This window comes from Asparagus officinalis, chromosome 3 (assembly GCF_001876935.1).
Source record: "Asparagus officinalis chromosome 3, Aspof.V1, whole genome shotgun sequence".
Lineage (NCBI taxonomy): Eukaryota > Viridiplantae > Streptophyta > Magnoliopsida > Asparagales > Asparagaceae > Asparagus > Asparagus officinalis.
In genome coordinates, this window is record NC_033796.1 from 5,804,132 (window position 1) to 5,818,140 (window position 14,009).

Genomic DNA, 14,009 nt, shown 5'->3' on the forward strand with positions numbered 1-14,009 from the left:
TTAAACCCACCAAAAACCACCAGCTTATATCACATAGGTAGGTGAGCAGTAAACCATACTGCATTTTGCAAGTAACCATTTCATACACTCCAATAAGTCACAACAACCAAAGATTAGCGTTCTCTGGTAAGATTTCAAGCTAATTGATAAGAGAGGTACTTGTAGCAAGTATATCCCAATAAGTTTATTCTAGAGATTATCTACGTGGCCCTAAACTGGACCCTCCAAATTTCTAGTAGTAGGGCATATACCGCGGCATTGGCCTCCTAAATCTGGGAAATTTCCTGCATAAGACCGCAAAAGTCTATTACTTGCATGATCACAAGAAAACTGGAAGCAAGAAAGAATTAAAAAAAAAAGAATCAACGGCAAGAACAAACCCATAGCCAAAAGGAGAGTAATATGGCATAAATGGCCTCCTGAATCGAGATCCCATGTAAGGATTGAAGCGCCGTGGACGAAACTGCTTCAGTCCAGGAACGTTAGTTCTTTTTTGAGACACCTGTGGTTTAAAGAAAAGTTTAATAAAAAGGTTAACATTGGATGATTGCCTTTTAATTTGAATAGAGTAAATAGTAAAAGACATCCAAAAAAACTCACTTTCAGCTGGCGACCATGTAGCTCAGATTCATTCAATTGAAGAGCCTCCTGAACAGCTTCAACCTCGAGAAATTCAACATAAGCAAATCCCTTTGGCTGACCAAACTTGTCAGTGAGAATGGTAACCCTGTTCACAGTTCCACAAGCCTGGAAGTGCTGCTGTACTTCTTCAGGAGTGCATGAGTAATCAACCTGCAAATGCCATTGGAAAATACAACATTCAATTCGCATAGATTTAAGATACCATGTAACATAAAAGTACAAGTGTATTATATTTGCAAGGGGCAAAAAATTATGACAAGCAGCTTGATAGAAAATAACAACTAGAAACAAATGCAACATGCACGTAGATCTTAGATATCATGTCAATAGATGTGCTTGAAATGTATTATATCTGTAAGAGGGGGAAAAATCATGACAGGTAAAACTATCATCGATGTCACCTGCATCAAAGTGTTTCATCAGGTTTCTTCACAAAATTCTATGAATTTTTCCTGCATTGCCTGGCGCCAGCAACAATTTCCTGTTTTGGATCGCCTTTGTCAATTTCCACCTGATGTGAATGGATATGTAGTACAGTCCCTGATTTTTCAAACCTTAGTCCTTATATTCCCACTGTCCATGGATCAAATGTGCCAAGCTTGCTATGAAGGAACAATATGCGAGAGAACAGGAAGAATGCATAAGGATAGATGTATCACATCTTAGTCCTTATATTACCACTGTCCATGGATCAGATGTGCCAAGCTTGCTATGAAGGAACAATATGCAAGAGAACAGGAAGAATGCATAAGGATAGATATATCACATGCCTGGTATTAATATAAAGTTTGAATCCAAGGCCTAATTCACATATGGGCTCTACCATCTAAGATAATCATATGCAATGGATCAAGCTAAGTGGTCGTGAACAACAATGTAAATTAGGCAATATTTATATTAATACCAGGCAATCATACAGACAATATATGTTTAGATAGAAGGGATAAAACAGGAAGAATGCATAAGGATAGATATATCACATGCCTGGTATTAATATAAAGTTTGAATCCAAGGCCTTATTCACAAATGGGCTCTACCATCTAAGATAATCATATGCAATGGATCAAGCTAAGTGGTCATGAACAACAATGTAAATTAGGCAATCTTTATATTAATACCACATTACCACGCAATCATACAGACGATATATGTTTAGATAGAAGGATAAAACAGGAAGAATGCATAAGGATAGATATATCACATGCCTGGTATTAATATAAAGTTTGAATTCAAGGCCTTATTCACATATGAGGGACCCACAAGGGCAAAGTTCAAAAAGAGATCTAAAAAGTGTTATCTGAAGGGATAAAAGAGACGATATATGTTTAGATAGAAGGCAGGAAGTCAGTATATCCATCAATATACAAATCCTGATTAAAGCTGATCATACAGGCTCTTGCAAGAAAATTATTAAATCCTCATTAAAGCTTATTTTCCTACCCGGTTAAGAATAGACTATGTCTCATTAGGACCAGGACGACTAGGATGACTGAAAAAGGCTTTCAGAAGGGAACACTTAAAACCTGTCTAGCTCTCTTCAACTCCATTTTGTCGTAGCAGGCTGTGATTTACAAAAAGAAAAGTAGCCTAGCTAGTTAATATTGAAAAAGCTAATTAATTATTAGAAAACGTACCAGTTAGAAATAAATAGCTGGAATACAAATAAATACAAAAAATACTCATTTTAGAAGATCTAAATCATCTAGAAGCAGGAAGCTTATATATCAATTAATATAACATTAAAAAGAGAACCAGTTCTCGAAGAAAATCTAAAGAAGCAAGACTCGTATGAGTTCAGCTTGATTAATATTGAAATTTTGAAAAGCGAAGCTACCTTGCACCAATATTAAGTTGCCATGTCCAGTGAAAGGGGGTAAAATGCATATTAGACAAATTTATTCCTCTTGAAGGAACAGTTCTCGGAGTTTCAAAATCTAAAGAAGCAAGACTCATATGCTTGATTACTATTTAATTTAATTTGTGCAGAGCAAAACTACTGTACACCAATACTAAATTGTCATGTCCACTGAAACGGGTGAAATGCATATTAGACAAATTTATTCCTCTTACAGGAGCAACCTCTAGTTCTTTTGGGCATTAGGTCAACAGAATTAGCTCAGACTCAAATATTATTCACTCTTCACCAACCTACCTTATGCAGATACTCCCCTTCTCACAGTCCCCTCACCACCAAGCAGCAACGTGTCTCCAGCTAACAAGATGTGAAAAATATCACTTGGGAAAGGTTGAATGCAGTTCACAGTACATGAGAGGAGAAAGCAACATCATCTGTGAGCACCTTTCTGATTTAAATGGACTGATGTGCTCAAGACCAGTAAGGATTCAAACCTCTGTCCTTAACCGAACAAGTTGATTCCCTTCTAGAGAACCCACAAACTCAGGCACAAAATAAAGAAAAAATGCAGAGTGATGCAGGACGATTAGAAGATTAGATTGCAATCAGGATTTAAATTGTTCAGCATTTTTATTTAAGTTGAGAGTTTTAGTTAGGTCTGAATTTGTTACTTGGTTAGGATTGAATGTTATTTTGTTATGAATTGTTTTTTGACATTATCTATTAGTTAATATTAGGAATTTAGGATTTTGTTTAAGTCCTATAAATTCGATTATACCTTTCATTTTAGAGGGAATAAGAATGTTTATCTGAGATACGCTGCATGTGAGTTGTAGCAAGAATTAGAGCATGTTTGAGAACTTTAGATTATAATCCATTTGAGATTATAATCTAAGTGGATTATAATCTTGAGTGTTTGGTAAATTCAATGGATTATAATCCATTTTACTAGTAGTGTTTGGCAAATGGATAGATTATAGTTGCCAAAATGACCAAAAAGGACAGAGTTGGTGGAATTTTATTAGATGAGACATTGAATATTGTGAAATCATGAGGGGTATACTTGTCTTTTACTTGGTCAAACCTCATGGTTAATAAGCCACCAAAAAATAAGCTAGCGTACCGTAGCTTATTTTTTTATGGTAACTTATTTTTTGATGGCTTATAAGCCAAAATAAGCTACTTACCAAACACCCCAAAGTGGTTTATATGCCACTTTGAAATAACCAAACATGCTCATAGACAAGCAAGTATTAGACGTGTGAGTTGTTTGGCATGTGAAGTGGTTGGGTGTGAAGCTCAATATTTGCATCTGTTTTACTTAAACGAGGAATGCATTTTCAGTATTTATCGTTTACTTTATTTTACTCAAATAACTATCACCAAGAAATCTCCATCCGTTCGATCCACATCAGAAGGTCTATAACTACGTGGCCAGAAGCTTCTACTTTTATGCGCAATAACCTACAATTACCAAAGAGTATCATGTCTGTGCTCAGTTTTAACTTTGTACTCAGTTTTAACTTTAAAAGGACAGAGCACATGGAGAAAAGGGGGATCTCAACCATTTCATTCTACTTCTATACAGTCACCTGTCTCAGCAATTGGCAACAATTTTTTTATGAGGAACGCTTTTCAAATACTGACATTTCACATGCCATCACCACTTTTCATTGTCATGTAGCTGTAAAATAGCAGCAGAAAGACTAGCATCCTCAAATTATCTTCACTATTTTGCTTTTTCCTCTATCATCTATCTTATACATCCCCTTCAACCCGATCAGCCAACATGGGAGAAGTAGATCATGTCAAGAACACGCCAGATAAACAACACTTAGAACAGCTAAAAAGTTGGTTTCCACAAAAGGAACAAACTGAACATATTTTAGCAAAGAGAGATGAATGATAATCATTGTACATATTTTATCAACCAATCCTCAGATGTGGACCTAGATTCTTTAGCCGTTCACGTGAATTCAAACTTCTACGAGGTGAAACATATAAATTCTTTTATGAAGCATTCAATTCATTCATCATGCAAAATACTGGAAAAACCTGCCCCTCCCTCCTCTCTCTAGATATGGACAAGAGCTCTAAGTTGCAACATAAATTCCCAACACATAGCCTCATGTTTTATAAATTTATTTCTGTAATGCTACTTCATTCTTAATCAACAATTTCTGAAAACAGATGTTCATAATGTTCAGATGTCAGTTTCCTAAGATGCCAGTTTCGTAGTAAATTAGTATTACATCCAGACAAAATTAGAACTTTAAAGTGCTAAACTGACTTGGGAGCATGGACACGACAAAGACATACTTTCTCGTTCATGTAAGTGTCTCATGCTCATTGCTCACAAGTGAAACACTTCACAGTAGCCCACCATACAGTGAATGTAGTGAGGTAGTACATTAAAAAAAACTTTCAGGGACTAAAAGAAGGCTCGATGGAACACAGGATTCAGCTTAAGAGCATCAAGTATAGGCCAATAACTTACATGAGAAAACATCTTGTCTCTAGGAATTAAATACTAAAGGTATGCATATACTATGCTAAGTTGCATGGAAATGGGTACATACTAAAGGTATGTATATACTATGCTAAGTTGCATGGAAATGGGTACATGTACTGTTATGGGTGCAGGTACGGGACACTGAAATTGTAAATGTACGGTACGGGGACACTGCTACATATACATATGAAATTGATAATTTACATGATATCATTATTGTTCTTCAGCTCATGTGTCCTTAGAATTAAAATTTCTAGCACATTTTGAGTGTCTTTTATTATGTTGATTATTATAAGTTGGAAACTGCTCGTTTTTGAGCTAGATACCCAGACGACCCTTCGGAATCATAGTTTTCAACTTGGATTTGGACTGATGAACCCAATCAATGACTAAAGAGTTTCAAGAAACAATGTGAAGTGTAGGATATATGTCCAAGAAGTGTATGACAAGTGTTCTAAACTAAAACATATATCATACAATTGAGTATATGGCTGAATAAATGTATGCGTATATCCAAGGAGTGTCCACGAAGTTTGGGTACAGATACGCGTCCGGTACGTGTTAGGTACGGGTACGGCTTCATGATAGAAGAACCCGACTAACATGTTACTGATGTGTATGAGCAGTAGTACTTGCTAAACATCACCAATGTGTCCAGAAAAATACGGTGCCAAAAGAAAATTAAAAAAAGTATCAAGGACAAAGTAAGAGATCATGGACCTCTCACCATAGGCTGTAAGGTAACTAGATACTCCATATGAAGTCCCACTTGAGCACCAAGGAAAGGACAATTCCCAAATTTCCACTTGTGTAACATCCCTCCCTCCAAGCTTCAGTCCAGGATCTCTCACAGCATAGAATATATTTTCCCGTAGCCTTGGCCAGATTCTTTTTATATTTCTCCACCCTTCTTTTGTACAATTTGTACTATAGTTTAATTTCTTTTTAATCTTCATATGCCCATTCTTTTATTTCTCCTCTTTTTTTCTCTTTCATTTCTCTCCTTCCCTCCATTTGATGTTTCTTTGTTCACTTTTTTGAATATTTTTCTTTTTCTTTTCTTTTGCTTTTCTTTTTTTCACTCTATTTTTTTTATTTTATAATAATTTTTTTATAGAATCAAGCTACTCTAAATACCGAAGCTTTCTGGAATACCAAGTATTCAGTATTGGTGAACTTGAAGACTGAAGAGTGACCCTGCGACATTTTAACACCTACAGTCAAAGGATGACTAAAAAATCTGATGCAACAAGTCATTCATGATTTAAAAAAATGAAAATCAAACACAAGTGTAATATAAGAATACATCAAATGTGAACAAACATATTAACGTCTTGATGGAAACCAAGTAGTGAGCAGAAATACAACATTGCAATTTTCATGCCTAAAGTGCAATTAAGTGAATTTTGAAATATGCAAAATAATCTGGACAGCTGGATATAACATCAGAGCAATGTTGAAAATAGCGTTAACGCATAGCGTAACGCTTACCTCCGGTTAGGTTACAATAGCGATAACGCATAGCGTAACGTAGGTTAAATAATTTATTATTATTTAAATAATTTATAGATATATAATATTTAACTGGATTCTGCACATAAATAATTTCGGCCAGATTAACAGAAATTTCAATTAAGTTAAACAGTAGATTAGACAACAATAAATAATTTCGGTTACTATATTATTCTTAAAAATCGAATTATTCTAAAAAAAACAGCTCACCCTAATTATTCTCAAAAAAACAGCCAGTGGTCCACCTCACCTCAGTCTAATTATTCTCAAAAAAAAAAAAAAAACCCGAAAAAAAAAATTGACCCGACCCCAATTAAGAGACCCCTCATCATTCACTGTAAAGGCCAGCTGTCCAGCTCACCCCAATTAAGAGTCCTCCTTCGTCAAATTTCTTGAAGATTTAGAAGAACTTTTCGATGAAATCGACAGGGAGACGGAGCCCTAAGTTCAGCGACCCCAAACTTTTCGATGAAGTTTGGCGACGACGAAGCCCTAAGTTCAGCGGCGACGAAGCCCGACGACGAAGCCCTAAATTCAGCGACGACGAAGCCCTAAGTTCGACGACGACGAAAGCCCTAAGCTCGGCTGGAGATGACGACGACGGTAAAGATCCAAGCGGGTGACGACGTTAAAGCTCCAGGCGGGCGATGACGGCAAAGATCCAGTGTTTTGCGGGTGACGACGAGGACCGGAGAAGAAGAGGAGGACCTAAGACGAAGACGAGGAATGAGGTTAGAATCTGGTTTAGGGTTTTGTTGAGTATGCAGTCGATCACAGTCGTCGGTTTTTTTTTAAAATAAACCGTAACCATTAACAAAATAACGTAGGTTAAGAAACGCTACGAATTAACGAGACGTAACGTACGCTACGACGAAAATAGCGTACGTTATTTGTTAACTGCGCTATTTCACAACGTTACATCGCGTCCCTCCACCGCCACGTTACGTTAACCGCTATTTTACGCTTCTTAACGCGTTTTTTTCAACATTGCATCAGAGTAACCAAAATATCAACATTCATAAAACTAACTTCAAGTCTTCAACATTCATGTTCTTTGGGAAGAACCATTGCATCAGTTGTGATCGGCATACCATAACTGACAAAAAATTCCACTTGATTGATTTTCACTGGAAATTAGTACAAGAAAGATTATTTCCCGAAGGAAAACAGCACTAGGTTAACAATGCAACAACGAAAACAGGCAAGCTGCAAGAATAGAGAAAATTAAGCTCTTGCAAACATTAAACATCCATTGCCAAGTGGACAGTAGATATGACCATGTGACTAAAATGCTAACAAACAACCTTAATAGAGCTCTCTAACGACAATTATTTTCATTCATAAACTTCAATTCTGAAATCTGCAATTGTATCAATTTGATTGCAGGTGAATTTTGAGTTTATTTCATTTTTATATAGGAATAAGCTTTCGCCAGTAATACTTTGTATGAGAAGTAAAATAATACGAAAACTAAATGTTCAAGCCGGTACCTAAGAATACTCTGCTATGTAGATAAACATAAAAGGTACGTTAACATGCTTTAAGCAAAGAGATATGACTGAAAATTTGAAAATTCACATAAATAGCTTCAAAGATAGAATATAACACAGTTTTAATTTGATGCAACAACATGGCCTTAAAAGAGATCTCATAAAACTCACATTGCCGACGAACACCGATCGAGAATCTACTTCCTCCTTGTTTGCTTGAGTTGCAGCTGCAGCAGGATCTGTGTACACAAAAAATGCAAAAAGGATTGAGATTAAATGAAGAAAATACAAATACATTTGGTCATTCAGCCTTTTCTTGGCCATTTGGATGTATACTGTCCCACAAAAACAAAATGTTATCTTCCTCTTTTCTAGAGACTTTCCAATCCTAAAGGAATTAGAAGGTCCTATGAATGATGAGTTATTGCCGGACATATTAGGTAGGTTAGTTAGCCAGCTGATTCAACTCTTAGGTATCATAGATTCATATTGTGGGCACCAAATAATAAAATGATGGAATCATGTTGACAACAGGCAGTAAAGATTTGCTATCTGCTTCTGGACTTTTGAGTTGTGGACCTGTGGTCAGGCGTCATTTTCCACTGGGAAAGGCTTGGATGACAATCAGGATATTATTTAAATATCTAAGGTGCAAAATTTTTTTGCACATCTATCAATACAATTTGCAACAAATTTAAAGAAAAACAAAAATAAGATAGAGATTTCTACCAAATTAACATGAAACAAAAGCAACAGAAACTTCAAAAAGAAATTCAATTGAAAATTTTAAGCAGATACTAGCAGACAAAAACAAAAACTAAGTCCAGGTCAACCATTTGAATATTTGTACAATATAAGACTATAGCAGCAGCTCCAATAACTTTTGATGCCAAAAAGTAAATTATGTTGAGAACCCCCTCTACGGGTCAATGTTGATTTTTAGAATATCATAAACTTTTACTTTTAATTGAAGGAACAGAGTAATAAATTATCCAATCTGACGAGAATATAGAAAAGACTATAACACACTCAACATAGGCACAACATGACAGTGCTATGCAAAGATGCCAACATGTAAGTGGCCAAATGTATGGACATATAAAATAAGAGAAAAAGCTAAAGTGACCTATCAATAATAATGAATACATAAAACACATTATTTGTAATAAAATTTTCTTATTGAAACTGTACGAGTTTCATGAAGCTATCGATCAAGGCAAAAAAACAAGTTACCTCTCCGACATGATTAAAATAATTGTTTCTACCATTTAAATATTTATTTACAAGTTACTGATCACAATTTTGAACATGTGCTTCACTGCAAAATTATAGGCTTGAAAGGGGATTATTATCTTACAGAAGAAAAATTGTACAACCTGAAATATTTAGTGAAATTAGAGACATACTCGCAAATCTGTAATAACATTTTAGGATTCCCTTCAAGCAGTCGAAGAAAAAATAAAGTGAGACAAAACCTGTTAACAAAAATATCAGAAAAGAAGTTCTTGCTCTCATAACTTGTTCTTTTGAGCTTGGAGAGCTACGACTCAAGTACCAATAATTTAAGTTGAGGGCACAGAAAGAAGAAAGGAGTGAATCTCTGAGATTGCGTTTTAATGCGCTTGATACTCTGAGGCTGCAATCATTTTAAGCCCTCAGAGAAAGGACCAACCCATTTATTGAAAAAGAGCTTGTGAACAGGCTCCTTATAGCTGACATCTGCCATTTTATTCATCTCGCCAACTCGTGAAGATCATAATTGAAAATTTTACTTGATATGTGATCCAATGCCGACCCCGGGCACATATCCCTTCCAAATGCGCCCAAATTAAATGTCTCTGCCTCATTGATGTCTATGTTACTAAATGTCTCGATCTTGCTCACAACACCCCAGGAAACATGACATCATATTAATCAATGACAACATTAGGGTTCTACAAGTGAAAGAGACAAAAGGTGATGCACGAGACAACTGACCAAGCTTTTTTCTAGTTTCATCATGCAAGTATAATAATTATGTAAAGAATGGAGATTAGATAGTCATAAGCCATGTAAGGCTAGCTAGATAGAATCCCTCCCTTTCAATAGAAAGTATCCACCATAAATAGCGCCAACTCTAGCTTCATCTACCACAATTCATTTCTACCACTTTTCTTCCAAAACTAACTCCAGCAATGATGGTGAGAAGGATCATAAGAATAAGCGGGAAGATGGTAATGGTGAGGAGGATAACAAGGTGTGGAACGATGAGGAGTGGAAGGATGAGGCACAGTACAAGAGCAAATTAGTTGATGACTAGATCAGAAATTGGATGGCAACAAAAAATAACTGATGTGTGTTTCTATATACTTCATTACAGCTACATATGGCACTTTTAACTGAATAAGAAGTAAAAATACACGATGACATATGGCACTTTTAACCGAATAAGAAGTAAAAATTCGCGTGACATATTTCACTTGCTTGTGTATTGAGTTTTGACCAAATAATGCAAGAAAAAAGCTGTCATCACAATTGTTTGATACATGTTTTACATGTTCAGAAACCTTCAAAACTTCAATACCGAAAATCTAAGACAATCCTTAGAAGGGAAGAACCATAAAAAATAAAAAGACTTTAGAAGGATCATCTCGGGACAGCATTAAGAATGCACTTTTGCCAATAGTTGTTTGGTTAAAATAAAAATATGGTACTAGGAAGCAAAATTACCAACCATAGAAGGGAATCCATAAATTTTGTTAAGTTACAATCCTACATTGCACTAACGCTTGACTCCACCGGACCATGAAACAGATGTGCTTTAACTATAGACTGTTTACGTTAAAAGATATCATAAAACAGCAACCTGAACACCATCCAAATAATCAAACAACAGAGAGAGTAAACTGTGAAAGGGATGTCAGGTAACCGTCTTAGCAGAAGATCAATTATTTTGTCAATTCACCACTGCATAATGAAAATTCAATCACAACTAACAATACAAATTTAACAAACTTAAACTAAGATAAACCTACATTACGCATCTCACTCGATTCCACAAATCCAACAACTCAAAAAGAACCTAATCATACAAAATTAAAAAGGTTGCAACCCTCACTCGACATCTATCTAAAATCAAATACAATTAAAAGAATAACCCTAAAAGCTGGACCAGTTCAAATCACAAGATAGCGTAATTGCACAGAACAAAACCTCAAATGAAAAGAAAGGGAGGATCTAATTTTACCCTAGTCGGCATTAAGATAAAGAAACCGAAACCATAGAAGAAGAAGAAGAAGAAGGAAAGTAGGGGGGATCGACCTGCAATGCCTCCCATCTCCTTCTCGACCTTGGCCTGCATCTCGCGGAGCGCTGCCGCCTCATCCTCCATCTCCTTCAGACGCTTCTTCATCTCATCCAGCTCCTGCAACTGGATCCGACACAATTAGGGCTAGGGTTTCGGATATCGAGGAAAGGGGGTGGATCAGAGTTAAGAGAGAGACCTTGACGGCGTCATCGTCGGTGCGGGTGGCCATGTCGACGTCGGCGTCCATGTCGGCCTCGACGGGGATCTCGCCGCTGGTCCGGTCTTATAACGCAAGCTTGGCCCGTGCGTTGAGCTCGTGCCTAAAGTTTTATGGGTCAGTTTGGATTTGGTCGAGGGGATTGATTTGATGGGTCCCATATAATGAGATGCTTAAACATCGTATAGTAGCTGTATGTATGAATAAACATGGTATAGAAACGTGTAAATTTCTCCCTGATGGAAAACGAGAATAATCTATTAAGAAAAGCCACTTTTTGTATTGAAAAAAAAAACTACTCGTAGGTTAGGGGCTGTTTGGTTGATTTCCTATAATCAAAGAAAATGAAATAGGATCCCGAAAATCATTAAAAGTTAATTTACATTCATTTTCATGAAATGAATTTTTTTAAAAAGCACTCATATCGTTCAATAATATGGTAGCAACTCATCCCATCTCATCTACTTTCTTACTTTTAACAATGAACCAAACATAATAAAAAAACCTATTATACAAAATAGATTTCTTTATTTTTCCAACGAAATAGGAGTTGATTTTCATCCATTTTCTCAAAAAAAAGTCATGAAATGAGTTTCTTTAAAAATGAGTCACATCATCCAATAATGTGGTGACAACTCATCTCATTTCTTATTTTTAAGAATGAACCAAACACAAGAAAAGAACATATTATATGAATTAGATTTCTTATAATTGATTTCCTTGTTTTTTTTAGCCAACAAAACAGGCTTAAAAAGTTATGAAATTAGTTTCTTTAAAAATCACTCACATCATCCAATAATATGGTAACAACTCATCTCATCTCATTTCTTTTCTTACTTTTAAGAAATGAACCAAACACAAGAAAAGAACCTATTATAGGAAATATGTTTCGTTTTCTTTGGTTTCCTTGTTTTTTTAGCCAACCAAACGGTTATTGTAAGTCGTATTTTTAGAATTCTCAACATGCTCTTATATCAGAGAAATCAATTGTAAATGCTCTCATAATCAGTTCAAAACTTAAACAAAAATGCCTTCACAATTTGACAAAATCAAAAGGAAGTGTTCACGCGGTTGGAAAAAAATCACAAAAATGCTCTTAAAATCCAAAAAAAATTATTTTATATCTATTTGACAACCCGATTACAACACTCCCCACATACTTTACATCATGTATACGTCGCATGCACCGGAGTACTAGTAATGATAACCTAAATAATTTATTTCTCAATTTGTAAGTATTGAGATCAGAGATCCTTCTTATTTAGAGCCCTGATTTTTTACGCGCCTCTTGTGATAGTGAATTACTTTACTCACACACAAATCTATTTGTGGACTAAGAGTTAGCATGACAACTATGAGCCCCGAACTTCGGTCTCACATCGGTAATTTATAGTAAAATTGTGTGGCTAAATTAGGTTAGCCCAATACTCAAGTGTAACATCGGCTAGCCGATTTTGCCAATGGATTGAGCCAAACAACACGTTACACTCGGTGGGTCCCATAGTTTGCACCGCTGGGCGAAATTAAACATGTTAGAAAGTGTTTTTTAATCGACAAAAGTTCAGAGTAGGACTAGCTATTTCTTTAGTTCAAATTTGACTTTTTAAATTAGTTTTGTTGTGAATCAGGAAGAGACGATCTACAACTAGATCAGAGTCAGTCTAAGAAAAACCTGATACGTTGTAGGCGAGATGGTAAAACACACACACACACACAAATGGCATAAACAGCAGAGTCTAATGCCCGTGGGCTTTATGCAATCATCGTCGGACTAACAATTAACTTGTTCCAGCTCGTAACCTATGTTGGAAGCACAATAGAAGAAGGGGAAAAAAAAAGGCGAAAAACGAAGTAATAAAGTAGATAAAATAAAAACAATTTGAGGGGCAATTGGGGAAAGAAATGCAAATGATGCATTTTCCCTTTCTATTTGTTTGGGTAACAAGTTAGATTTTTATCTACAGTGCTTGGGATGTTCGTCTTTCGAAAGGCCTGTGCTATTTACAACTGAGCCCAATTGCTCTTCGGTTCTAACTCTTGTGGGCCTAAACCCGGTACTTTGGGCCACAGTAAATACTCGTGTGGCTAAAAACCCAAAATAACTGCAATTAAGTCATATATTCACTCGAGAAATTTTAAAATAGTTACGATCTCATCCACTGATCCCGCCCCCAACAGCTCATTCGAAGCCTCTAGAACCTCGAGAACCGCTCGAACCTTCTGCTCCTTTCCCGCCCTCCAGAATCTTCCGCAACAAAATCTCATCTTCTTCTTCCCGAGCAAATCCACCCCCTCTCCCTCCTCCCTATAAAAGGCCACTCAGCCCCCGTCATTTTTGTCCGCAGAAGAAGAGAGTCAAAAAGAAAGAAGCCCTAATTCGATCTCCTCGCTGTAATCTCTGTTCTCTAATTTCGCAATGGCAGCCATGATCGCTAGCAGGAGGAGCGCTGCGATCGCGAAGCTTCTCGATAAGATGCTGGTCAATCCATCGCGAG

At 36.3% G+C, this 14,009-nt stretch overlaps 1 protein-coding gene across 3 annotated transcripts; it reads right to left on the reverse strand.

Annotated features, from left to right (window-relative positions):
- LOC109832766 (polyadenylate-binding protein 2-like) lies at positions 1-11,570 on the reverse strand. Of its 3 annotated transcripts, none has more exons than XM_020400175.1 (6): positions 11,494-11,570; positions 11,312-11,420; positions 8,183-8,250; positions 601-792; positions 381-502; positions 1-284 (listed from the first exon to the last, which is right to left on the reverse strand). In XM_020400175.1, the coding sequence occupies exons 1-6, from the start codon at positions 11,542-11,544 to the stop codon at positions 233-235; spliced, it is 594 nt and encodes a 197-aa protein (XP_020255764.1). In that variant the 5' UTR covers positions 11,545-11,570; the 3' UTR covers positions 1-232. The 3 variants fall into 3 exon arrangements, with proteins under 3 accessions (XP_020255764.1, XP_020255765.1, XP_020255766.1); XM_020400176.1 differs by having other exon boundaries at positions 11,312-11,414; positions 11,494-11,566; XM_020400177.1 differs by lacking the exons at positions 8,183-8,250; positions 11,312-11,420; positions 11,494-11,570 and adding an exon at positions 5,737-6,031.